This window comes from Sinocyclocheilus grahami, unplaced genomic scaffold, assembly GCF_001515645.1.
Source record: "Sinocyclocheilus grahami isolate Dianchi unplaced genomic scaffold, SAMN03320097.WGS_v1.1 scaffold1269.1, whole genome shotgun sequence".
NCBI lineage: Eukaryota > Metazoa > Chordata > Actinopteri > Cypriniformes > Cyprinidae > Sinocyclocheilus > Sinocyclocheilus grahami.
The window spans coordinates 102,436-129,263 of NW_015506448.1; the positions used below are offsets into that span (position 1 = coordinate 102,436).

Genomic DNA, 26,828 nt, shown 5'->3' on the forward strand with positions numbered 1-26,828 from the left:
TACTAAAACAAAACCGAATGACATTTAAATCTTTCTAGAACAAAACCGATCAACATTTAAATCTATTTCTAGAGCAAAACCATAACGACATTTAAATATCTTACTAAAACAAAACCGAATGACATTTAAATCTTTCTAGAAAACCAAACAACATTTAAATCTCTTTCTAGAACAAAACCAGAACGACATTTAAATATCGTACTAGAACAAAACCGATTGATATTTAAATATATTTCTAGAACAAAACCAAACAACATTTTAATCTCTTTCTAGAACAAAACCAGAATGACATTTAAATATCGTACTAGAACAAAAAACAAACAACATTTAAATCTCTTTCTAGAACAAAACCAGAACGACATTTAAATATCGTACTAGAACAAAACCGATTGATATTTAAATATATTTCTAGAACAAAACCAAACAACATTTTAATCTCTTTCTAGAACAAAACCAGAATGACATTTAAATATCGTACTAGAACAAAAAACAAACAACATTTAAATCTCTTTCTAGAACATAACCAAACAACAATTAAATATTTTTCTAGAACCAAACCAAATGACATTTAAATATATTTCTAGAACAAAACCGATTGATATTTAAATATATTTCTAGAACAAAACCAAACAACATTTAAATCTCTTTCTAGAACAAAACCAGAACGACATTTAAATATCGTACTAGAACAAAAAACAAACAACATTTAAATCTCTTTCTAGAACAAAACCAGAACGACATTTAAATATCGTACTAGAACAAAAAACAAACAACATTTAAATCTCTTTCTAGAACAAAACCAAACAACAATTAAATATCTTTCTAGAACCAAACCAAATGACATTTAAATCTCTTTCTAGAACAAAAAACAAACATTTAAATCTCTTACTAATTCAAAAACCGGACAAAATTTATATCTCTTTCTAGAACAAAACCAAACGACATTTAAATGTCTTACTAGAAAAAAAATAAGGGAAACGTTGTATAAATACTGTTTTTGTGCTAATTTTCTGGGACCAGATCTGAATGAATATTCTGTTAACGTTACAGATTTTTCATGACTTTGAGAGAACCATGCCAAAATGTTAGCCAAATTTCCCTGTTAGCTGGATTTTCACATTTAGCAACTTTCGATTTAAATCATGAACTGTGGTACTTGGTGGAAAAATGTATTAAAAATAAGTAAATAAAACATTGTGGTTTACTCAGTTTTGTATCATGCCTTAACACTTGTGTATAATCCGCCTCTTACGGCTTATTCCTGTAACACCGCTGATCTGAACGAGTTCAAACTCGTGTGCTAGTGTAGATCTAGAGAACTAGAGCTGATCCAGAGCGTAGAGTGATTTAAACATGCCTCCCTGTTTTGACGTTCATAATTTCTGTGATGATTTGTGTCATATTGATCTAATGTGCGTGTGTGTGTGTGTGTGTGTGTGTGTGTGAGATCCATTCATCAGCAGTTATCGAGCGTGAAGACGCTGTGGCCCCTCCCTGCAGATTCCCGTTAACACAGCGTTAATTAACAGCCGGCGTGAATCAATTGTAGTCCGTCAGTGAACAGACAGCCGTGGTTCTCTGCAGTGTGTTAACAATAGTTTTGCTCATGTCTGTGTGTGTGTGTGTGTGTGTGTGTAGTTCCTCAGGTGCGGGCGGTGCTTTACTCCACCTGTTCTGTTCACCCAGAGGAGAACGAGGAGGTGCTGAAGACGGTCCTCTCACAAACACAAGAGAATCACTCCACAGCGCCGCCCTACAGGTGTGTGTGAACTTACATCTCGAAGGTGTTGTCTCGTGATCATTAAAACATTTTTCTGTGAACTTGAAAATTAAAAGGGAATAGAGAAATAATGACAAAAACAAATTGTTTTTCAATTTGGTTAATTCTGGGTAAAAATTTTTTTTTTTTTTTTCCTAGTTTTAGGGTGGCAAGGTATCCTTTCTGTAAGTTTACTAGTTAGAATTAAATAAAAGGATGGTTAATAATGTTTGTTTTATTATGAAAGTGCATTGTGCTAATAAGCTAAGAAATAACAATAACATCAAATAAATCACAAATAATTTTTTTTACAAATTTTTACATAATGTTTATAGTGTTGAATTTGTATATTGTGTGTGTATATTGTGTGTGTGTGTGTGTGTATAATCTATGAATATATTTCTATTATTTTTTTTATTTATATAAAATGTATATTATGTATATTTTATATATAAATATACATTATATATATATATATATATGTGTGTGTATATATATATATGTATTTAGTATTTTATTATATTGTGTATATTTTATACATAAAAATAAGTTAAATAATTTTATATAAACAGTTTATGAATATTTTATCTGTAAGTGTCATGATTTTTATTTGTCAGCTTCTGCCTAAAGCAGACTTGTGATTTGATGATCAATTACTGATTTATTCTGAAACAGAAGTAATTTAATAAATAATAATACAACAAAAACATAATAGAAGTGGTGTAAGGGAATCTGACAAATTACAATATTTCTGCAAAAACAATATAGCATCAAACCATTTCTAGTTATTTAAATACAGGTGAGACTAAATACTGATGCCTTAATATGGTGTTTCTTGAATATTTAAAAGTCAAGGGACGTGTTTCAACACATTTCGATAATGACCAAAATTGAGTGTGTGTTTGAGTGGATGGAAAGATTGAGCTAGTCATGATTAACCAATCAGCTGTGTGCAGTGATAAATAGCCCCGCCCCTCTCTCCCTGTGCTCCAATCAGCTGACGGTGAGCAGCTGTTGTTGAGTATAAAGCTCAGTGTTCAATGTATTGAAGGAATTTCTTCACACACAATATCAGCGCTTATTTAATCTGCAGTAATGTTATTTCAGCCCCTTTTGTCTGTCTATTTTGTGTGAGTTAGTTAGATCCAGAGGTCCAGAAAAACCCCTAATGTGAATCCTGCTGAAACACTGGAAATCGCTTCTTATTGCTTATGAGAGATGAAGGCAAAGGCAATTGAAATGCATGATGCATGCATGCTCGCATTGAAACAGCATCTCATGTCCAGCAAGAACTGCAAACTAGCCGTGATCTGTTTTAACTCCAGTTTTGCTCATAAACTACTCCCTCTTGAAGGATTTTTACACTTGAGTGTATTTGTTAATAGGTTTTCACTGACTCAAAAAGTGAACCCAGTTCTCCCACACTGTATCAGCCATTAAGTGTACATTTCCTTTTTATTTTACATTAAAATAGTTATTTTGTTTTGTAATATTACAGACGTAATATCGCTTTTAATTTCTTCATTTTCACATTGCATTGCTTAAATCTTCCAGCCTTTATTTTGGCAAAAACGAAAGAAAGAGCCTCGCATTTTCTTGCGTAGCTGGCAACAGTTTTCATAAACTTCTCATTAGAAATCTGCTTTAATTACGCACATTTAATTATTCAGCAAACAGTTTTATCCAAAGCAACTTGCAAATGAAGTAAACCTCTGTCTAAAAAAACTGAATGATGTTAAAATGAAGCTGATGTGCTCCGTATTTTCAGTGCATTAGAAGCAGACCGCAGCACAGACATACAGTAAAGCGAGCTGCACGTGTGAAAAATCTACCGTTTTTTAGGACATAATTACACTCTGCAGAATTCAGTGACGCCAGGATAAAAAAAATAATACACATGAACTTTTTTTTTTTCTATTTTAAGGGGCAATATTTGCCCCCTCTTAATAAGGGCAACTTTTTGAACCTCTTCTCCTTTCATGTAAATGCAATGAGCATAATAAGACTCTAAAGGGCTAAAATCAATATCAGCAAAATCTAGTTTTTCCCTGCAGAAATGGTTCCGAAATGGCATTTAGGTTTACATACATGGTTTAATCCATCTCAGAGATTCCATAACACTGTTTAAATAAAACATATTGAATATAGAAATAATGGAATGTTGGGAAATTATCACTTATACTCTAAATATGAAACAAGTCACTGTCTTAAGTGAGTCATTGAGTCATTCACTCAACCATTTCCTTCAAACGGCTGATTCATTGAGGAGCGACGCAGATGATTGGCTGCGTCTGAAATCGCATACTCTCTGAATCAGTGCTTCTTTTGAAAAAATACAATAATTACGGCCTGAAGTGTGTTCTATAAAGTATGAATGTAATCTGGGTATACTTCATTCATCATGTTGTCATTGTTGTGATCTTCCAGAATCAGTTGCATCGCTGCGCTGCCTTTCACGAATCCGTAAAGTGTCCATCAGATGCACACTTCAGACATTTAGACATACTGTTTGGTTCACATCCCTTTTTTGCTGTCTATATAGTAGGGAACTTTTCTTTCTCAAATGGATGATTGACTCGCCTGATTCGTTTAACGCTGAATCATTCACAACTGTGTTTATCGGAGACGCAAAAGCTGTGACTGTTTGGAACTGTTTTCACTGGCAGAAAAGAGCAAAAACACTCAATATTGTGTCTATAATAGCATATTTAACTTTTTTATATTCTACCATTGGATAAAGTGTAACATGATCTTAAGAGAAGGACAAATGAGTGGACAAACGCTCGTGGTTCAAAATCAATCTGGTTTGGAATTTCACCGGAAGGAAATAAAAAAATGAAGTAATGTTTATATAGTTTTTCTTTTGTTTTATTATAACCTGCTTGACTGACCACAGTGCCAGCTATAACATAACCTAATAAGTGTGTGTGTGTGTGTGTGTGTGTGTGTCAGGTTGAGTTCTCCGAGTCTCCTGCAGGACTCTATCATTGAAGATGATGAGGAAACAGAGGAGATGAAGGCCAGATTCTTCAGACTGGAAGCATCAGATCGTAGTAACGGCTGTTTTTTAGCGCTGCTCACACGAGAGGTACTGATCATCAGCATTATCATTCCCAAAAACAACACGCTTCTTTTGAAAAAATACAATAATTATGGCCTGAAGTGTGTTCTATAAAGTATGAATGTAATCTGGGTATACTTCATTCATCATGTTGTCATTGTTGTGATCTTCCAGAATCAGTTGCATCGCTGCGCTGCCTTTCACGAATCCGTAAAGTGTTCATCAGATGCACACTTCAGACATTTAGACATACTGTTTGGTTCACATCCCTTTTTTGCTGTCTATATAGTAGGGAACTTTTCTTTCTCAAATGGACGATTGACTCGCCTGATTCGTTTAACGCTGAATCATTCTGTGTTTATCGGAGACGCAAAAGCTGTGACTGTTTGGAACTGTTTTCACTGGCAGAAAAGAGCAAAAACACTCAATATTGTGTCTATAATAGCATATTTAACTTTTTTATATTATACCATTGGATAAAGTGTAACATGATCTTAAGAGAAGGACAAATGAGTGGACAAACGCTCGTGGTTCAAAATCAATCTGGTTTGGAATTTCACCGGAAGGAAATAAAAAACGAAGTAATGTTTATATAGTTTTTCTTTTGTTTTATTATAACCTGCTTGACTGACCACAGTGCCAGCTATAACATAACCTAATAAGTGTGTGTGTGTGTGTGTGTGTGTGTCAGGTTGAGTTCTCCGAGTCTCCTGCAGGACTCTATCATTGAAGATGATGAGGAAACAGAGGAGATGAAGGCCAGATTCTTCAGACTGGAAGCATCAGATCGTAGTAACGGCTGTTTTTTAGCGCTGCTCACACGAGAGGTACTGATCATCAGCATTATCATTCCCAAAAACAACACTCACCGACCCTCATGACGGCCCAAAACCAAATACTCAAGTATTTACACAAGTATGAGGGTCAAAGACGTTAAGATGTCCGCATCAAAAGAAATTTACAAAAGTGATTTTATATCAAGAGAAAGCACATTAAATGTAAGTAAAGCGTCTACTTTTAAGGTTTCAAATACGTTTTTGAATAATAAAATGTCAAAATTTGGTTGAAATAAGGTTACAGTCATTCAGTGTAACACAATACAAACAAACAACATGCTTATTCTGACTTATACATATTAAAATATATAAAAGAATAAGAGAGCATATTAAATTTGATTGTGTTTTAAAAAAGTTTAAAAAAATGTAGACAAATGGGCAAAATCTCGGATAGTGGCACATTTTTTTACAAAATGTAAAATTACAACTAATTAGTATTTGGGTTGAAAGTAATTAGTCTTTTAATATGTAATAAATTGATTTTTGTTGTAAATATGCGTGACAGGACTGTTACACTGAATGACATTTTAGTGGGTGTCTTCTGTAAATCAAGGACAAATGTATGATATTTTATTTTTTGCTCAGAAAAACAAAAACAAAACTTTTTTTTTTTTAAATTCGGGAAAACAACAACAACAATTTAAAGCAGTATTACACTTATTGTTTTTATGCTTAAACCCTTTTTCGTCGTTGACCCATGTACACAAAGTGAGAGTTGAGAACATGCATGAGAATAAACCCAGTCCGGCCTCTGCGTGTGATTTGTCACGTGGATCATCTGATCAGAAAATCATTAGTTCAGCATTTAAAAACAAATGTTTTACCCTCATTTGTGTGTTTGAAAGCACTTGAAATGTGGTTAAATGGAAAGGAAAATTTGTCAGAATAGATACTTGCATACTATGTAGTGTGTATACTATATGCTACATCATTTTAAAAAATTATGCAGCGATTTTAAATGTTTCAGACGGTTGTGTGAGACACTGCAGTCACATGCTCTCGTTATGTTGCATGTTTAATTCATTGTGTGGTGTGCAGTTATCACAAATCTGGCATTTCTGCATTTTTTAAAAATACAGTTTTATAGAAGAATGTAATTAAATGATGAGTAAAGAAGAAAAGAAAAGGATCTGGTCATACACTGTGCATTATAGCAAGTATCTCTGTAATGAGAGGAAATGGTGATTATTTCTGATCGAGCTGTTTGTGGTTCCTAGACCATCACTATTGATGCCTTTAGACTCGATCAAATCAACATGTGGCAGATGCATAACGTATATGAAATTGTGAACCAGTCAAACTGTGGGGGGGGGGAACATTTCGAACAATATTTTTATATTTAGATATTAAAAATGCACAATCCTAAAAACAGTAGTAAAGTACTGTAGTACCTAAAATATATTTAAAATATTTATGTAAATATTGGAAAGTAAATTTTTCTTGAGTATCTTTTAACCAATTTTGTATATTTATATAGCTTTTATATTTTGAACTATTTATATATTTTGATTTTAAAACTACACTAAGCCAAAAATAGTACTAAAATTACTAAAATATTTTTTTCCTGAAATATTTGTAGCCAAGTTTTTGTATTTTTATATGTTTTGAACAACACTAATATATTTTGTTTAAAACTACACTACTAAAAAAATAGCAATCAAATATTTAAAATATTTTTTGTTTGTTTCTGAAATATATATATAGATAGATAGATAGATAGATAGATGATAGATATTTTTTTAACAATATTTTTATATTTAGATATTAAAAATGCACAAAAACATTAGTGAAGGACCTAAAATATATTTAATATATTAGATATTTTATATAATACATTAGATATTAAGATATATATATATGTAAATATTGGAACGTTTATTTTCCGTAAGTATCTTTTAACCAATTTTCTATATTTATTTATTTATCTAACTAATATATATTTTGAACAATTTATATATTTTGATTTCAAAACTACACTAAGCCAAAAATAGTACTAGAATATATTTTTGTTGGTTTTTTTTCCCCTGAAATATTTGTAGCCCTTTATTAGTTTACACTAATAAAAAAAAAAAAGTAATAAAATATATCAAATATTTAGGTTTATCTTTCTGAAATATTTCGAGCCCTTTCTTGGTAAATCTATATAATATAAATATATATATGTGTGTGTGTGTTGAACTATTTATATTTTGATCTTAACTATACCAAGCCAAAAATAGTAGTAAAATAACGAAAATGTTTATTTTGTTTTATCTTCCTGAAATATTTTTGAGCCAGATTTCTGTATATTTTTCTATGCGTGTGCGTGTATAATCATTACAAATAATAATATAAACAGAGAGCGAGTCTGTGAGCTGGAACAGATACGGTTCTTTCAGGCTGGTGGTTCTTTCTAGCTGATGCTGAAAGCATGCTGGGAAGAGTTTCTCTGGGGTTCGATAGAGACGCTCTTTGTTTCTCATGGACTAATCCTGCTGTGTCTGTTGAGGAATCCTCCCTCTGCTTTCATCTGCAGCTAAAAATAACACGGCAGAGAGACGGAGAAAGAGAAGAGCTTCCTGCTGGATCAGAGTTAAACTCCAGCAAACAACGCGACGTATACGCCGAGTTAGATTACAGCGATCCGTCATATTTAGTTCTGCACTGACAGTCAGGAAAACATCATCAAGCTCCATATCCTTCCTGCCACGACTAATAAAAGCCACTAATAAAGATCATTGTGCTTCGCTTATAAAGGTCTCATAAAGGCTATTAGACGTGTGTGGGAATATAACCCTCCTCCCGTAAAACACGCGGCTTTACGGTCGCACCTGGGACTAATCAAGTCTGCAGCTGCGTTCAGACGGAAGATCGGCTCTGTTTCAGTGTGTGACCTCATGCTCAGCTGAAGGACAGTCATGATGAGCGTAATCTGGGGCCAGCCGCATCAGAAACACAGGACGGGCAATAAATGTGATGAGGAGGAGGAAGAGGGCAGGACATGTTGAATAATTCAGCCCTCATGTCTGCATGTGTTAGCATCAACAGGGGAAAACCTCACATCCTCACACATACACACTCTTACAGTGAATAATTCAGCTGGTGTGTGTGTGTGTGTGTGTGTGTGTGTGTGTGTGTGTGGTGCTGAGACAGCAGTGACCCTGGAAGAAACACACACTGATCCAACATGCTTCACAGAGACCTAATTTATGAGAATTGTTGGGGGTTTTTTCCCTGAAAAATTTAAAAAGTTTAGCTTATTTTTTTCTTTTTAATGCGTCTTAAAATATACAAAGAAATTAGCTCAAATTTCAGGAAAATAACATTTAAAATGTACATTTTCAAAATACTTTACTATTATTTAACCTCTTTGTGATTTTTTTTTTTATTATTATTATTTTTTTTATATGTTTGTAACTCTTAATGTAGCTGAAAATGAAAACAAAACAAAATACAGTACAGAAGTAGTTCAGAAAGCACTAATCAAGTCTGCAGCTGCGTTCAGACGGAAGATCGGCTCTGTTTCAGTGTGTGACCTCATGCTCAGCTGAAGGACAGTCATGATGAGCGTAATCTGGGGCCAGAGCCGCATCAGAAACACAGGACGGGCAATAAATGTGATGAGGAGGAGGACGAGGGCAGGACATGTTGAATAATTCAGCCCTCATGTCTGCATGTGTTAGCATCAACAGGGGAAAACCTCACATCCTCACACATACACACTCTTACAGTGAATAATTCAGCTGGTGTGTGTGTGTGTGTGTGTGTGTGTGTGGTGCTGAGACAGCAGTGACCCTGGAAGAAACACACACTGATCCAACATGCTTCACAGAGACCTAATTTATGAGAATTGTTGGGGGTTTTTTCCCTGAAAAATTTAAAAAGTTTAGCTTATTTTTTTCTTTTTAATGCGTCTTAAAATATACAAAGAAATTAGCTCAAATTTCAGGAAAATAACATTTAAAATGTACATTTTCAAAATACTTTACTATTATTTAACCTCTTTGTGATTTTTTTTTTTATTATTATTATTTTTTTTATATGTTTGTAACTCTTAATGTAGCTGAAAATGAAAACAAAACAAAATACAGTACAGAAGTAGTTCAGAAAGCATTTCCCCACAGAATTAGACTGATTCACCATTTTCTTTTTTATTTCTTTTATATTATTATTTTTAAATCTTTTTAGATACATTAAAAAAAAATACATTTAAGATTTTCAAACTTTTTTTCAGCATTTTATTTTACTATTACTTTTGACATTATTATTATTATTATTATTAACTTTCGGCCTTTTTATATGTTTATACAAGTTAACAAATGCTGCTGTTTTCATGATTTGTGTCCTGCTGAAATTGTTCATGAGGTAGAAAGACGAGAATGTGTTTGTGTTATTTATGGTTCGGATGTTGCATTATTCTGGTTCTTCCCTGTTTAACCCCCTTTCTTTGGTGACCAGCCTTATTTCACACTGTGTGTGTGTGTGTGTGTGTGTGTGTGTGAGAGAGAGTGTGTGTGTGTGTGTGAGAGAGAGTGTGTGTGTGTGAGATATAAATATATATTTATAAAATACAGCTCCAAAATATTTTTAAAAATACAATACAGAAGTTCCCCTCAGTTCAACTGCTTTTTAAATATATTTTATGCATTTGTCAGACGTGTTTATCTAAAGTGCCTCCTTGGAACAGATACAATTGTTTTTCAAATGCTCTTCAGCCTTTCTTTCTTTTCTTTGTCTCCTGCACAGCCTCAACCAGAAGTGATAGAAACGCCACAAGAAGTGCTCGCTCGCGCAGCGGCCAAAGGCCTGTTAGACGGCCTCCAGCCAATCAAGAAAGAAGGCCGAGGCCGACGGTCCCACAGAGCACCCGCCAATCAGAAACGCTCTGTGAAGACACGCCCACACGCCACACAGAGCGACCAATCACGCGTGGCGGAATTTCTGAACCGTGAGATGAAAGGAAGCAGCTCAGAGCCGACACTGAGTCAGTCGCCTCGGAGTCCGGCACACTACGGTTACTTCAGTTTAACGAATACACACAATAACATTAGATTTAGCTTGATTTAATTGTTAACACAGTGTCCTAACTACACACAACGCCACAAGATTCCAGCAACAAGCAATTTAGGTGTCCACACCAGATGCAACGCGACAGAATCAATTAAATATCACAGCCAATCAGAAGCGTGTGGGGGCGGAGCCTCTCCTAAAGCGCTCTGCACTCACAACGAAATGGATAAGTTTATAATCTAATTCATACATATTAAACCTTTTTAACATCATTAAATGTACATGGTGACTGATACCATCTTTATGGAAAGCACTCGTTGGTTCGCAGCGAGTTCACACTTTTAAATGTATATCTTTGCTTTACTTTATTTTCAAGATCTGAGGTAAACTATCTGTTGTTGCTTTCAGTACGGCTATAAGGTCACGCAAAATGATATTCAAACTCGCATTAGACACGTTTAGCTTTGAATAAAGCACACGGACACCTGAGAATTATCGTCTGTCGTATAGTTTGTATGCTTGAGTTCCAGTCGCGACGTCGCGGAAATAGAAACCGTTTCTAAAATAGAAATTTCGCGTGTGGCCTTTGCGGCTGGTTTGCACAAAACCTCAGATTTAACATGGAAAAGATATCTTTTGTCGCGTATGGCGGTGTCGCGTGTAGTTAGGACACGGTGTAATCCCAACATTATTTCCAGAGTAAACTACTGAGGAAAACTCACCAAACGTCCTGTTTACTTCTGTATCTCCACAGATAAACCATCTAGTTCTCAACGTCCCTCTCGGAGCGGTTTCTCCAGGACAGGCTCCGCCCCCAGCCCCGCCCCTTTCTCCAGTTCGTACAGTAAAAGTTTGACTCGTTTGGCCTCGGTTTCCACCAATGATCATCACTCCTCCCCGCCTCCCGCTCCGCCCAAAGGCCGACAGGAAGTGCTTCGGCCGGCAACCGTCACATTTCCTCCTGTTCTGTTGTCAAGCGACGGTCTACTTCCTCAAAGGTGGAGCCACGCCCTTCCTGCCCGGCCAAGCCCCGCCCACACAAACCTGCAGTGGCGTAACTCAACACCAGCTCTTCCTCGAAGCCAAACGCCGTTCAGACTGAATCATCTGCGGCCGTGGCTCTGACACGCATTAGTCCGCATTTCACTCGCTTTTTTAAAATGTACGACTTTTTAATGCCAGATAACTGACCCATTGTTACTAAACTAACACTGCCATCAAAACATGCATATTTTGCAATGCCACGCGAGTTTACATGCAAATAAAACATAGAGAGACATGTTTGTTTTGATGTCATTTATTTCCACAACATGATACATTTAATATGGTGTAAAAATGAGTGTCTTTAGTGGTCGATCTGGTTTAAAACACCATTCTGTGAAAAATAGCATTCCTGTGTTTGTTTGATATCTGACGCTTCTACTTTAGCAGGGATTCCTCATGTAGCTATTCCTCTACGCAAGTACGCAAAATCTCTTAGCAAAGCAAGCTCTGTTCATGCATCACTGTGCTCCACTCTTCATAATGCAATGCAAGTAGGTTTTGCATCTTCAGCACTGCTACAAAAGGGCGTTACGGCGGGCGTTAGTGTAAATCGTCGTCCTCTACGGTTTCTCAAGGACTCACGGTGGAGAAATGGTTTTTAGATGGTGTTGCTTTTTTAAGGTTACTTTCACAAGGTGGGATTTCTTAATGAAAAAAAGCAAGAGACTTTGTTTTACCATTTAAAAATTTATGCAATTATGAAGCGGCTGTTACACACCAAAAGGGCACCAAAATAAGAGGGTTTTCTGAAGTGGATCCAACCAGCTATTCAATGGGAATGATCAAGGTTAAATCAACATTGATATTGTGAAGCGGTTTTATCATCATCAAGTAAAATTTCAATGCTAATTATGTAATTTGTTAACCTTTTTTTAATAACGTTTAGCATTAAATCAATGTATTTCGACCACATTTTACAATGTTGATGGTCTTTTATCCAGTAAAAGCTCTTTTAGTGTAATTGTACAAACGTCCAGCTTCAGCTCGAGCTTCTCGTGTCAAATCTTGACTGATTTTGATCAAGTAAGCGTCAGAATAACGTCAGTAATATCTCCAGATGAACACTTACTGGACTGAAGCAGCTCAGCTTTACTTGATTCTCCATCAATCATGTTTTAGAGTCTCAAATCTGATCCTCAGGATCTTTTGAGGAGCGTTTGTTTCCAGAAGCTTTACTTTCACTGTTCCTCAGCGGAGGAATGATCTTCACAAGCCTCCAGAACATCTCACATCTTCTGAGGAGTCTTTATTTCTTCAGCTCTCGATCACTGCATTATATGTTTGGAGCATTTCAATCTCATCTTATTATTACTGGAGATATAGAGCCACGACTGATATTTAGATCATTTTGTGTTAGTATCTGCTCTACTGTTATAAATATCTCATTGATTTACATCACAAGCATCAGAATCTCCATATATAAATATCAGCATCTGCAGCAGATTCATATTTTTGCTCATTTTGAGTCTCTGAATAAAACGGCTGTTTTTTTCCCTGCATATTCTCACTATATCCGACTACAAGCCATAAAAGCCTGATGGAGCAAATATGATTTTAAACAAAAACAAACCTTTTTTTTTTTTTTAATACATTTTGTTTAAAGGTTCTATAAACGTTTAAAGAAAACAGATCGAGTAACTTTGGCATCTTTAGCTGGACAGCTGAACAAAAACATCTGGTTTAATGTCATTTATACATCTGAAGGAAGTTTTTTTTATATATATATATATATATATATATATATATATATATATACTTTCAACACCACAGGATCATGTTGAGTTTGTATAGAAGCAGCACACATTTGCCAAGCATTCACGTCTGTGTTTGCGTACTTGCGCAGGGACTCTTTCAGGCTGTTGTGTGTGTGTGTGTGTGTGATCAGAAAATCCCCGTTCCGCTCTTCATTACAGTATCAGACTGAGCAGATGTTACAGACAGACTCTGATGTATTACAATATTCCCACTGAACATCATGATGAAAGATGATAGATCAGGCAGGCCGCGAGTCTGTGACATTTTGCACACTTTCCAACAGCGGAAAATTCACTCTAAATTTCTTGGGGAAAGAGAACAATTTTCAAAGGATCCAATTTCCCGAGTGTGTGAATGAGCGGGTGGTTTGAAATGAGATGCACTGAATCCAGGTCACGCATGTGAAGACTTACATTGATCTGAACGTGACTGGATCAGTGCCACATGAACACTGACGCCCTCGAAATACTTGAGTGAGAATGTGTTAGTGTAAGGCAGACGCATGCTTCATTCAGCGCAGTTACGCGCCGACGACATCTCATTCATCTCGCTCGTCTTTTTTTTGTTATGTTGGCCTGTTACTCTTCTCGTTTGCATCAGTAAATACACACACATACACCTGCTGTCCATCACAGCTGTTCTGCTCCGTCATTGGTGGGGAACCTCGGGGGCGGGCTTCTTTTTCAGAGTGTCTATAATTGATTGGACGCCGCGCTTGACGCTGGACGTTACGCGGCGGGTGACGGAGTCGGTAGGGGGCGGAGTCAAGGAGTCGGACTTCCCCAGACACTTCTGATACCGCAACTAGAGAAAAAACACAGATTTAACCCTTAAACAACTGCAGAATGATACACTTTAGTACAACTTAACACTTTATGTACAGAATCTGTGGAATGCGGTCACTCCAAATGGAAATAAAGCAAACAAAGTTTCTTAGAGGACACAGAATAATTGTGATTGAACTAAAAAGTTGTGAACGAACAGTTTCTTGAGTGATTTGTGAATGTTTTGTGACAATGCAAAGTTTAAGGAGATATTTTGTGAGTTCAATTGTTAACGGAACAAAAGTTTTGAGAGCAAATGTTTCGAGGGGGTACACAAAATGTTTGTGCGTAAACAAAAGTTTTGCAAGCTTGAGGGAACACAAAGCTTTTGGCTAACAGTTTTTGGCTAATTAAGCGAATGCAAACATTTTGAGAGTTAAGAAATTCTTTCAATGCTTTTGCATTCAATTACAAAAATTGTGTTCCCTCAAGAAACTGCTAGTTTGTAAAACTGCATTTGATCTCAAACGTTTGCGTTCCCTCAAGAAATGTTTCCACTCACTAACAAAACTTTTTGCTAACTCTTAAAATGTTTGTTGATTTACCTTTTGCATTAGCCAAAAAAACTCACACAATGTTTGCATTTACTCAAACTTTGCATTTGCTAGCAAACATTTTGCGTTCCCTCAAGAAACTGTTAGTTTGCAAAACTTTTACGTTCCCTTGAGAAACTTTTCTCAAGAACTTTTGCGTTTGCACACAAAACCTGTCAACTCACAAAATGTTCCCTTGAGAAACTTCAAAACTAGAAACTTTGTGTATGCTTCCGAAAGTTTGCATTCCCTCGAGAAACTGTTTGCTCACAAAACTTTTGCGTTTCTTTGAGAAACTTTGCATTCATTTTCAAAACTGAGACTTCTCATGAGAAACCTTTGCCTTCCCTCAAGAAATGTTGTGTTTGCTCACGAAACTTTTGTTAACTCAAAATGTTTGCGTTTGCCAAAAACTGTTAGCTCACACGATGTTTGCATTCCCTCAAGAAACTGTTAGTTCAAACTGAAAAAACGTTTGCGTTCACTTGAGAAAATGTTTGCTCTCAAACTTATTTCCTCAAGAATCTTTGTGTGCATCACAAATTTTGTCAACTCTCAAAATGTTCCCTTTGAGAAACTTTGAAACTGTGTATGCTTATTAAAGTTTGCGTTCCCTCACAAAAAAATTTTGTTAGCTCACATAATGTCTCCTTTGCATTCAGTCTCAAAAAATTAGCTTTCGCTCACAAAACTTGTTAATTAAAAATGTTTGCTTTCGCTTAAGAAATTGTTACCCATAAACTTTTAGAACTTTTAAAAACTCACACAAAGTTTGCGTTTACTCAAGAAACCTTGTTTGCACGCAAAACGTTTGTAAATAAATTGTGTTCGGTCTCCAAACCTATGCATTTGCTCTCGATACAAGTGCACTGCCTCAAACTTTACGTTCACTCACAAAACATTTGTAAGCTAGCCTAATGTTTGCATTTGCTCAAAAACTCACAACACTTTGTGTTTGCACAAAACTTTTGTAAGCTCACAAAATGTTTGTCGCGCTCAAAACTCCCGTTAGGTGACTACATGCTTTCTCTCAAGAAACTTTTTACTCAATGTTTGTTCACACAAGAAAACGTCTCGGGTTACGTATGTAACCCTAGTTCCTCGAGGGAACGAGACGCTGCGTCGAAAAACGCTAGGGGAACGCCGTTCAGCGTGACGGGCTCTGAATCTCGTGTGTAATCAGACCAACAGCTGGGCGAGACGTCACGGTGGGTGACGTAATGACCAGGAGGCTATAAAAGCACGTGCGGTGAGACCAGCGTCAGCTCAAGGAGTGAAGCAAGCGCTGGCAGGGACGCCGGAAGGATGGCACCGAGACGCAGCGTCTCGTTCCCTCGAGGAACTAGGGTTACATACGTAACCTGAGACGTTCCTCTTCAGGAACTCGAGCTGCGTCGAAAAACGCTAGGGGAACGAGAATGCCCACGCCGCCAGACTTCTAAGTCTCTGCCGAGTGTGGAAGACTGCACAGCTACGGCGAGAGAACAGAAGAGCCAGGAGTGGCTCGCAAGTCTAGACCATAAAACCTAACAAAGGTAAGGGGCGTGGACCAACCCGCCGGAGGAACACACAGTTTGAAACGCTGGCTGCCTTCGCCCCTACTGAAATGATGTGACTTGTCATGTGCCTTGGACATAATTATTTTCCTTATTTTCTAGCCCTACGGGACAGACAACACCAAATATGTTCTACTCACAAACAGATATCAGACTGACACACACACAGAGCGCTTGCTGAATGACAAAAAGCTGACGCTGGTCTCACCGCACGTGCTTTTATAGCCTCCTGGTCATTACGTCACCCGCCGTGACGTCTCGCCCAGCTGTTGGTCTGATTACACACGAGATTCAGAGCCCGTCACGCTGAACGGCGTTCCCCTAGCGTTTTTCGACGCAGCTCGAGTTCCTGAAGAGGAACTGGAATTTGTTTGCATCCAATGTTTGCATTAGCTCAAGAAACTTGTGCATTCATTGCCTTGAGAAATGTTTGTTTGTGTTCTCAACTTTTGTGGTCCCTCAAGAAACTGAAGCTCATATTTTTTGTTTTCATAAAGCTTTTTGTTTTCAAAACACTTGCATGAATGATTTGGTATATGTGTTAAATTATATTTAAGTTAAAAATACAAATATAAGAAGACTCTAGATCAGTTTTGCGTTTACATGAGAAACTTCAGGCTTGCTCGTTAAATTTGTGTTCGGTCACGTTTTGTGTGAAGAAGTGTTTCTTCTCTAAACGTTTCACCTTACCTCGTTTAAATTGGTATTTAACCTGTAATACTCCTTAACCCTCTGGCCCTCTTCGTTTAGGATTCAAACTTGCCTCCTTCGTGGTCAAAAGTGTGAAATGTCTTGAAATGTAACTTTTTGTAATGTAATATATTTGTTCAATATTATTTTTTGATTATTATTTATGATTTTGAGGGAATTTTATGATATTATGCAATATTTATACAATTTTAATGAGCTATTTTCTCCATTAGAATTAATACTTTTTTCTTTCTTTCTTTCTTTCTTTCTTTCTTTCTTTCATAACCTCTTTTATTAGCACCTGTATAGACATATACAGAGGCTTTTGGATTCCCGTTGTTTTTTTAGACATGATTTCTTCATTTTTTTAGGTTTTGCATTTAGATATATTTCTAAAAGACTACTTTTTGTCAAGGTTTAGATATTTTTGGTTAGATAAGTATCAGGTTTTACATTATGATTACAGTCAAACTTTCAAATCTTGTTAGAAAGGGAACACACAGAAAGCATTTTTGTTACTCAGTATATGATCATTAAAAAATCTAACAAAATAAGGAATGGATAGTGATAATTCAAAACACTATATACAAACATTTTGTAATTAATATTGTATTCACTGTAATTCAATAAATGTTAATAAAACTTCAGAACAGAAATGAAAATGTTTTCGTATTTCCCATTCATTTCCTATGTCTGTCATTTTTGACCGCGAAGAAGTCAAGTGTGACTTTTTTTTTTACCCTTTAACATATCTGAATCATATCCATGCTTTTTGTGTGTGTTCATATTGCTAATGTGACAAAAGTCACCAAGTGTCATCTCATCCCGATGAAGATTTTTAAAATGTCAAAATATAAAAATTTGATGGCTAGAGGGTTAAATGAGAAGCATGTGATTTCCGTGTGACATGTATTTGTGTCACTCACCACACAGGCCGACTGCACGGCCTCCGACACGCTTCCCGCGTTGGGTTCGCACCAGAACACGTGACACTGGAAGTGCTGGTTTCCCGTGTCCATGATGAACGCAAACGTATGGACATCACGTCCCACGCCCATGAAGGACAGGAAGCGCACGCGGCACTCCACTATGACTTCCTCCTCTTCTTCCTGTCCGAACAGAAGAGAAATTACGGTAATAAAACTGTCTGTCTCATGTCACCAGCTCTGAATTACTTTCACAGGCCGATGAATGTTTTATCAGGGTCCAAGCAGAAAGAGAAGAGCAGGAGTCGCACAGTGTTGATTTCTGTGCGGTGAATTTGTCCTCGGATTGTCCTGGTGTCCATGTGGGCAAGGTTTTGTGTCATTTTGATATTTTTAACTCAAATTATAAGGGTTTGCCAAATAAGTGAATGAACCTAAATTATTTCATATCAGTTCTCATGAGTCACACCCCAAAATTGCATTGTATTTCCCTTTATGGGCTCCATAAAATACAGAAAAGCTTATGTTGTTGTTGCTTTTTTTATAAAAAAAGTACCTTCCGTAAATACTCAGTAAATTGTTGCTTTTGCTCTTGAAAGTTTGCAATCGCCTTCAAGTTTGTATTTGCCTTCAACTTATTAGCCCACAACACGCTCAATCCAGAAACTTTGTGTTGGCTCACAAAAGTTTTCTATTTCTTTAAGAAACGTTAAGGTCACACAGCTTTTGCATTCACTTTCAAACATTTTGCATTCACTCTCAAACTTTGTGTTAGCTCACAAAATGTTTTCGAGAAACGCTTTAAGAAACCTTGCGTTTGTTCACAAAAAACAAGTAATTATTTTACTCCCATCTCATGTTTTTTTTTTTTTTAAGCACTTAGATGAATATGGTAAATGTGTTAGTATTTAAGAACGTGTATTTAAAATGTTTTCATTCACTCACTAAAATTTTGCATTCCTTTGAGAAAATTTGTGTTCACTCACTAAATGTTTGTATTTGTACATGCCTTTATTTTGCGGAGCCACTAAAGAGAATGAATGCAAAGTTTCTCAAGTTAATGCAAAAAGTTTTGGAACTTGCATGAATTATTTGATAAATGTGTTTATTTGTTAAGTATGTAAATGTAAGAAGTGTCTAAATCCGTATCCATTCAAAATTAAATTTATTAAAAATTTTTGTCTCTAGATGACATTTCATGATCAGTCAAACAAAAACCAAGGATTAGTTTGTAAATGTTCATCTATGTGGTCTGATGCACAAACTGTTTTAAGACAGAAAAATAATGCATAAAAAGTAGAAATGGTCACAAAAATGTAAAGTAAGCGTCACCTTTTCTTTGATGACCGTAATTGTGGCGTCAGCGACATTGAGCAGGACGGGGGTCCAGTCCTCTTTCCCTGCGGCGGACATCAGACTGTCTATCGCTCCATTTATCATGTCCATTCCTGAAACAGCATTATAGTTCCTTACAGTTACACAGGATGTTTATAATATCTAATGGTGTAGAAATCAGTTTGTCTCCAAAACCTAGTGATCAGTCTGACTGTCAGCATCCAAACAGAGATGAAGCTCAGGAGTGACTGATTTACTTTCTGTCAAGCTGCTTTGAAACAATGTGCATTGTAAAAAAAAATATATATAAATAAATAAATGTAACTTGACTAATTTGGATATACTCAATGCAGACATTCAGTACAAGACGTGCACAAGACTCGTCTCAAAAGTGCATGTTGTAAAGCCAATAACATCATGCTTTCTCCCATTGTGTTGGGGTCAATCTGACCCACACTCGATATTCAAAAATTTCGAAATACTGTTTTAATTATTTCTTTTTAAAATTTGGTGAGTATTTCTCATTTAGGGTCATGAATGTGCATGCAAAGTTTTGACACACAGATGTGTTTTGGAAAGGCTGTACACATATTGTTAGGACTTTTGTGTTGGGCTCAATCTGACCAACACTCTGTTTTCAAACTGCTCGAAATAATTGTTAAACAATTTATTTCTTCTTGAAATTTGGTGAGTATTTCTCATTTAGGGTCATGAATGTGCATGCAAAGTTTTGACACACAGATGTGTTTTGGAAAGGCTGTACACATATTGTTAGGACTTTTGTGTTGGGCTCAATCTGACCAACACTCTGTTTTCAAACTGCTCGAAATAATTGTTAAACAATTTATTTCTTCTTGAAATTTGGTGAGTATTTCTCATTTAGGGTCATGAATGTGCATGCAAAGTTTTGACACACAGATGTGTTTTGGAAAGGCTGTACACATATTGTTAGGACTTTTGTGTTGGGCTCAATCTGACCAACACTCTGTTTTCAAACTGCTCGAAATAATTGTTAAACAATTTATTTCTTCTTGAAATTTGGTGAGTATTTCTCATTTAGGGTCATGAATGTGCATGCAAAGTTTCGACGCACAGATGTGTTTTGGAAAGGCTATCCAATTTTGCTAAGACTTTTGTGTTGGGTTCAATTTGACCCATACTCGATATTCAAACAGCTTGAAATACTGGTTAAACTATTTATTTCATCTTGAAATTTGGTGAATATTTTTCATTCTGGATTATGAATGTGCATTTAAATTTTCAACACACCGATGCATTTTGGAAAGGCTGTACAAATTTTCTTACAAGTTCTGTGTTGGAATCATATCAACTCCCCCATTGGTTTACATGCAATTTGCCAAAAATCAACACTCTTAAAAAACACTAAAGTCAGGTAGAACACAGAAAACCGTTACTGTAATTTGTCAAACACTAAAATATGAAATACTTGTGACTCAAGGTTCACTCGAAATTAAGATTCGTCTTCAGAATCATCTAAAGAAAAATCTGTCAAAGGTTGTTTTTGGTTGTTAGTGTTTTGGATCTGAATTACTAGACTGTTGCAGCTCTGAAATTAATTGTGAGAAACAGAATCAGATAATAAAGAGGCAGGAGAAGTACAAATAGCAGAACTACTTACATGAAATACAAATAGTAACAGATAATATCAATACTTAGTTGTAGCTATTTGCACCGGGGAAAAATAATTATTAAAAATAGTAAATTATGTTTATCTGAAAGTGTAAGAATGCAAACAGGTTTTCTGTAAGGGCTAGGTTTAGGGTTAATGTTGGGTTAGGGCAGGGGTAGGCAAGTTCGGTCCTAGAGAGCCGCAGTCCTGCAGAGTTCAGCTCCAACCTTAATCAGACACACCTGAACAAGCTAATCAATGTCTTCAGGATTACTAAGGCTATAGGCAGGTGAGGTTTTTTTTCAGGGTTGAAGCTGAACTCTAGGGCTCTCTAGGACCGAACTTGCCTACCCCTGGGTTAGGGGATAGAAAATACAGTTTGGTCAGTATAAAAGTAAAAGAAGTCTATGGAAAGTCCCCACAATTCACAGAAACAAATGTGTGTGTGTGTGTAGTACATTTTTAACATAAATATATGTGGGTCAAATATTCACCCATAATACAATAGAAATGACAATAAAAAGTGTAAGGTAATTTTTACATTTCATATTTTTAGTCTCTGAAAAGTTACAATAGAGGTTTTCTGTATTTACATAAATCTTTAGTTCCATTTATTTCTGTAATGCTTTATGCAAGACACATTGATAAACAGGAAATGAATGGTGTTCAAAATTAATCATTTATGAAACTAGTTCAATTTCAGCTGTAAAGCAGCTCTACAGAAGACAGTGTTGTTATTCAGCTCATTTTTGAATCAGTTCAGTTCTATAGCAGTGTCAATGGCACAAAATAAGTGTCATGCTTCGTTTAGTAAGGACGCCCTTGGTTTTTGTTCAAAGTTCACAGAGTTGTAGTGTGTGTGATTTACCTATAGGTCGCAGTACTGACGTCATTCCCAGGTAAAGCACGTGGAAACTGTGTTGTAGGTCAGTCTTTGGTGTTGGAAACTCTACTGAGGAAACACACAGATGAGAAACATCACGCAGAAGATTTCACTCATCAGTCCGAGTGCCGGCGAGGGAATCAACGCTCTAAATGCATTCGTATAGAGCGGGAAACTCTGGCATGATGAAAACCGAGCAATGCGTCCCTCAGGAGCCCAGAAACCCTGCACTGTGAGCCGCGTTTGAAGCTGCTGTAAACTGTGATCGAGATGAGACGGATGTAAATGCAGCAGCGGCGGGGATTCTCTGATCTGTAACACGGGCGATTTAATTGCATTTTAATGGGTCAGAACTGCAGCTTTCATTATCTCACTGATCATTGCAGGAATTTACAGACTTTATGCAATAAAGCGCGAGCGTTTGCTGAGGTCAGCACGGCCCAATGCTTTATTTATGGACTTGGAGCGTGCTGGAGCGTGAATTTACAACCCTCCAAACACACACAACATATATATTCACATCAAAACCTGAGGAAAAACAGCTCGTAGGTCTATTTATATTCATGTGTTTAAGCTGCGACAGGATGTTACAACAAAACAATGCATCTCTGTGGACCGCAGCAGCGTTTATGAAATACAAGCATTTGGGTCATGAAATCAGAGCTATAGATACACTAAGTTCTTTAATCAAAAATACAGTGTCATTGAAACTAATGAACCGTTAGGGTGCAAAAAAACCCCATTTGAGATCATTGATTGGGATTCAATACGTATTCCTTATTTTAATTTGTTTCCTCACAAACTGTCCTTTTTATTTAAGAACCAGGGTTTTCACTGTTCTGGAGAAAGCCTGGATATATGAGGCAATTTTAAATGTGTGATTTCTAGAAATGGAAATTAATAGTCTTAAAAATCATGGGAATCTTTATAATGGATATAAATGCTCTACAATATTTTATTGGGTTGAAATGGCTTTGTCACTAAAGACAAGAAAAGTCATTTAAATTCATTGTAAACCCTGTAGATCATCCAGTTATACTTTTGTTATTACAGGGGAAAAAAGACTATAATGAATATAAATGTTTTTGTTCTGTCAAGCTCTAAAATATTTTAGCAGGTAGGAATTGCTATATATGACTAAAATATATATATATTAAAAAATGCTATTTATAAAACAAAACAAAACAAAAGAGAACCCTGCAATCACACAAGATTAGAAATAAAAATAAAAATCTGAAACCCTGAACAAACAAACTAAACTTTTAGAATTATGGAATTTAATTGTTTTATTTAATTATTTTATAAATACAATTCTAAATCAGCTTTTATGCTGTAATGTATCAGTTCCACAAAGAAAATTGATATTTATGAAAAAATCTGTAATCACAGATGACTAGAAATGTCATGTAAATTCATTGAAAATAAAAAGTGTTAACCTTGACGAACATTCAGTTAAACTTCTGGAATTCTGGAATTAAATTATTTTACTTAATTACTTTGTATACACTTGGAAATGAGCAAACATATGCTCTAATGCAAACGTTAGAAAAATAATTATGGATTTTAATTATGATAGGAATACATTTCAAAACAAATTTTGCATTACAGCAAAACATGGATGGCCTTGAAATAGGCCTCAAAACGGTTGTGAACCGCTGCGCTAAAGTCACTCACAATCATCAAAGCGCTGAGATTCGATTGGTCATGTGACTGAAGGTCAGTGTGAAGCTCTTACCTCTCAGAGGAACATCAGAGCTGATCTGAGACGAGGAGCCAGCGACCGGACCGACGCTCCTGCGATCAGCCATAATCTGAGAAAACAAAGAACACAACTGAGGAAAACAGCCTGCGTTCCTCCTGTCAGTCTCTCTGCAGGTCGTTAATCTGCAGCCAATAAATCTCAGCTCAATGTTAATCAAAGCCTGAGGAGGGACGAGCTGAACGGGCAACTTTACGCGAGGATGGACGCCGCATACTAACACACACACAACGGCAAAGAAATACTGTAAACACACATATTTCCCCAAGAAGACACATTTATCTTTCCACAGACCCACAGAAAGGGCTTCAGATGAAACCGGAGAGATGATTGGTTGCTGAGGCTCTATCCTCATAAATATTCATGAGCCTGATAATAAATATGCGACCAGTGATTCGATTTGTCAGAATGAAAGCGTTTGTGTTTGTTTGCTGTGAATGTGAATGCGTGTGGATTGTTTCTCGATTCTCGCTCCTCACCTTCGAGCAGATCTGCTGCAGGCTGCTGGCGACGCTTTCCGCGGGACTGTCACATTGAAACACGTGGCATTTCAACACACGCGTGTTCTCGTCACGGGCCACATACACAAAATCCCTGAAACAGAACGAGAGACACTTTGTGTTTGAGTTTGTAAAGCAAGAATCAGGTTTAAAACAAGAAACACAGACATTAAAGTGCATTACTGTCACAGGACTCAAGGGGGCGCTGGAGTTTCCTTCAGATGTCTGCGATAATTAACCAGATTATTATTCAGGTAAGTAGATATAAATGTCAACAGTTTAACTAAATTTAACTAACTCAGGCAGTGGATGAGGATCTGAGTCATTTCATTTTCACTTTTGTTTAGTGTTACACTTCACAACGTTTACGAAAATCTTGAGTTTTCGCACAGGTTTTCATAATTTGAGTATGCAAAAAAGGCAAATTATAATAATTTAAAAATAAAAACTATTTTTTTCAAAACTTGCAAAAAATTAATCAAATCATAAAGATGTCAAATTAAATGTAAAAACAATTAAAACAAGACACTAAAAAACATCACAAATGTGAAATTAAAATAAAGGTAAAAAATGTAAAAAAAAAAATAAATATAAAAACTATTAAAAAGCTATGAAATCATAAAAAATGTCCAAATAAAATGCATTTAAAATAAAAAAATTCAAAATCACTTACTAAAAAGCAATTATATAATAAAGATGTAATCTTAAAATATATGTAAAAACCAATCAAAACAAAACAACTAAATAAGCAGTTAGTTCGTAGATATGAAATAAAAATAAATTAAAAAGCAATTAAATCACATGTATAATTTAAATAAAAAACATCGACTGTAAATAAAACCCATATAAAAAAAATTTATTAAATAAAAAAATGATGACATTTTTGAATAAAAACAGTTATGCACATCATATGACCATTAACCAGAGTGTGTTGTAAAATTTTTAAAACATTAACTTTAATATCTCACGGGGGCTTCAAGTAAATATTTTAGCTCAAAGAGGTTCAGTTTTTATTTGGAAAAGCCAGTGTGAATACTTTAATCACAGGAACCTCACACAGATTCATCAAACGATCACAGATGAAACTAACATACTGTGTTCAGACTGAAGAGCGTTAGCAGCATGAGAACAGGACAGGAGCTAATGAGACGGCAGCAGAAAACCATCCATCAGACAGAGAGCTGAGAGAAGAGTCAGCGGGAGGAATATCCACATGTGCGTGTTGAGAATGTAAAGGTTAATGGTTTAGTGGCCGTGTTTCAGTGTCACTCGTGACATTCAGAGCACAGCAGCGACGGCCAGCAAACCTCTATTCAACAGTCAGACGCTTCTGACGTTGCTAGGGTGTTTTGGGTGGTTGGTAGGGTGTTGCTAGAGTGTTTGGGGTTGTTTCCAGGTGTTTTCCTCTTGTTTGGTATGAAGGGAGTGTCTTTGTGATCTTCTGGTTTGCTGCAGGGGTTGTTAGGGAGTTGCTATGGTGTTTTGGGTGGTTGCTAGGGTGTTCTATGTGGTTGTTAGGTGTTTTCCTTCTGTTTAGCATGAAGGAGGTGTCTCTGTGATCTGGTTTACTGTGGACAGTTGCTAGGGAGTTGCAATGGTGTTTTGGGTGGTTGCTAGGGTGTTCTATGTGGCTGCTAAGCAGTGTTAATTTCGCTGACGAATATTTTTCGTCAATTTTCATCAACGATATTTTTTTCCAATGACAACAACGAGACCATAGCGAACTAAAACTCTTTTTGAATGACAAAAACTATGACGTAAATCTATTGACATTTTCGTCAATAAAAACGAGACGAAATATTAGGGAGGGACGATTTGGGAAGAGATTCATTCAGAAGGAATCTGCTGCGTGGTTCGGAGGTTAGATGCGCATATATGATCCGGCGGGACATAAGCTAACATACACTTGCTGCACGTCGCTTAAAACGTTCAAAAATGTCAATATGTGGGAGTAAGAGAAGAGCAGACGTATGGATAAATCTGATGATGCAAGAGAGCTCTATTCGGTCCGGTTTTCTGAGTGCAGACACTGAAGCATAACGTTACACACACAGAAAGCGCCTCTCACAGTGCACGAGCACTCTTTCGCGTCGCATGATCGGAGAATTACACACAAAATGATGTTGAATTGTCTGTTTTGACGAGTATTCACATAAACACAGTTGATTACGTCTTAAGTTAACATAAACAGTAGGGAGAACGTGCATCAGTACATTGCATCCATTGCAGCTGTGCATTTGGTTTTAAAGGGACAGCAGCCTAATTTAGTTGCTATTGTCCGAGTCATTGATATTAATCAAGCAACAACAAAAAGACAGAAAATCACGCACTGCTCTTGACTGAAAAACTTTAGTAGCCCTAAAGATTAATCTAAATTTATTTATAGAAATAAATATGTCTGCTTGAAAGAATGAAGAATATGGTAAACAAGTTGCTATAAAGACTGCATAATTAGTCTATATAACCATTGGTATTTAGTTACAAAGTAGACCATGTTCTTGTTCTTTATGAGAAGTGGGTTTATTTAATTTTAACATAAAGGCATGTCGTGTGTCACCGCAGTTAAATCTAAATCAGTGTCTATCATGTTAAAACATTAATATCAATCCTATGTAATGAGCTTGGAAAATTTTAGAGAAATACTTAATTAATAAATGTACCGTAACTAAACCCATTAGATTTTAGCCGACTAAATTTACTGTAGACTTAGTCGACTAAAATCTTATGATATTTAGTCGACTAAAACTA

General features: G+C 36.2%; 2 protein-coding genes across 3 annotated transcripts in view; one reads left to right on the forward strand and one right to left on the reverse strand.

The window, feature by feature from the left end:
- The window catches only part of LOC107568658 (putative methyltransferase NSUN7), a 17,331-nt gene extending 5,416 nt beyond the window's left edge, over window positions 1–11,915 (forward strand). Inside the window, exons 5-8 of the mRNA XM_016254632.1 lie at window positions 1,639–1,759; window positions 4,712–4,847; window positions 10,382–10,649; window positions 11,400–11,915. Of these exons, the coding sequence (XP_016110118.1) occupies window positions 1,639–1,759; window positions 4,712–4,847; window positions 10,382–10,649; window positions 11,400–11,770 (896 nt within the window). The 3' untranslated portion in view covers window positions 11,771–11,915. The remainder of the gene's footprint in view (window positions 1–1,638; window positions 1,760–4,711; window positions 4,848–10,381; window positions 10,650–11,399) is intronic.
- A 1,532-nt stretch (window positions 11,916–13,447) lies between these two features.
- apbb2a (amyloid beta (A4) precursor protein-binding, family B, member 2a) overlaps window positions 13,448–26,828 on the reverse strand; it is a 36,298-nt gene continuing 22,917 nt past the window's right edge. The window contains exons 9-14 of one of the 2 annotated variants that reach the window (XM_016254635.1): window positions 24,060–24,174; window positions 23,557–23,632; window positions 21,807–21,887; window positions 19,306–19,421; window positions 17,974–18,156; window positions 13,448–14,248 (exon numbers count right to left, since the gene is read on the reverse strand). In XM_016254635.1, the coding sequence (XP_016110121.1) occupies window positions 14,093–14,248; window positions 17,974–18,156; window positions 19,306–19,421; window positions 21,807–21,887; window positions 23,557–23,632; window positions 24,060–24,174 (727 nt within the window). In that variant the 3' untranslated portion in view covers window positions 13,448–14,092. Of the gene's footprint in view, window positions 14,249–17,973; window positions 18,157–19,305; window positions 19,422–21,806; window positions 21,891–23,556; window positions 23,633–24,059; window positions 24,175–26,828 lie in introns of both variants that reach the window. The other variant, XM_016254634.1, reaches the window with a different exon arrangement.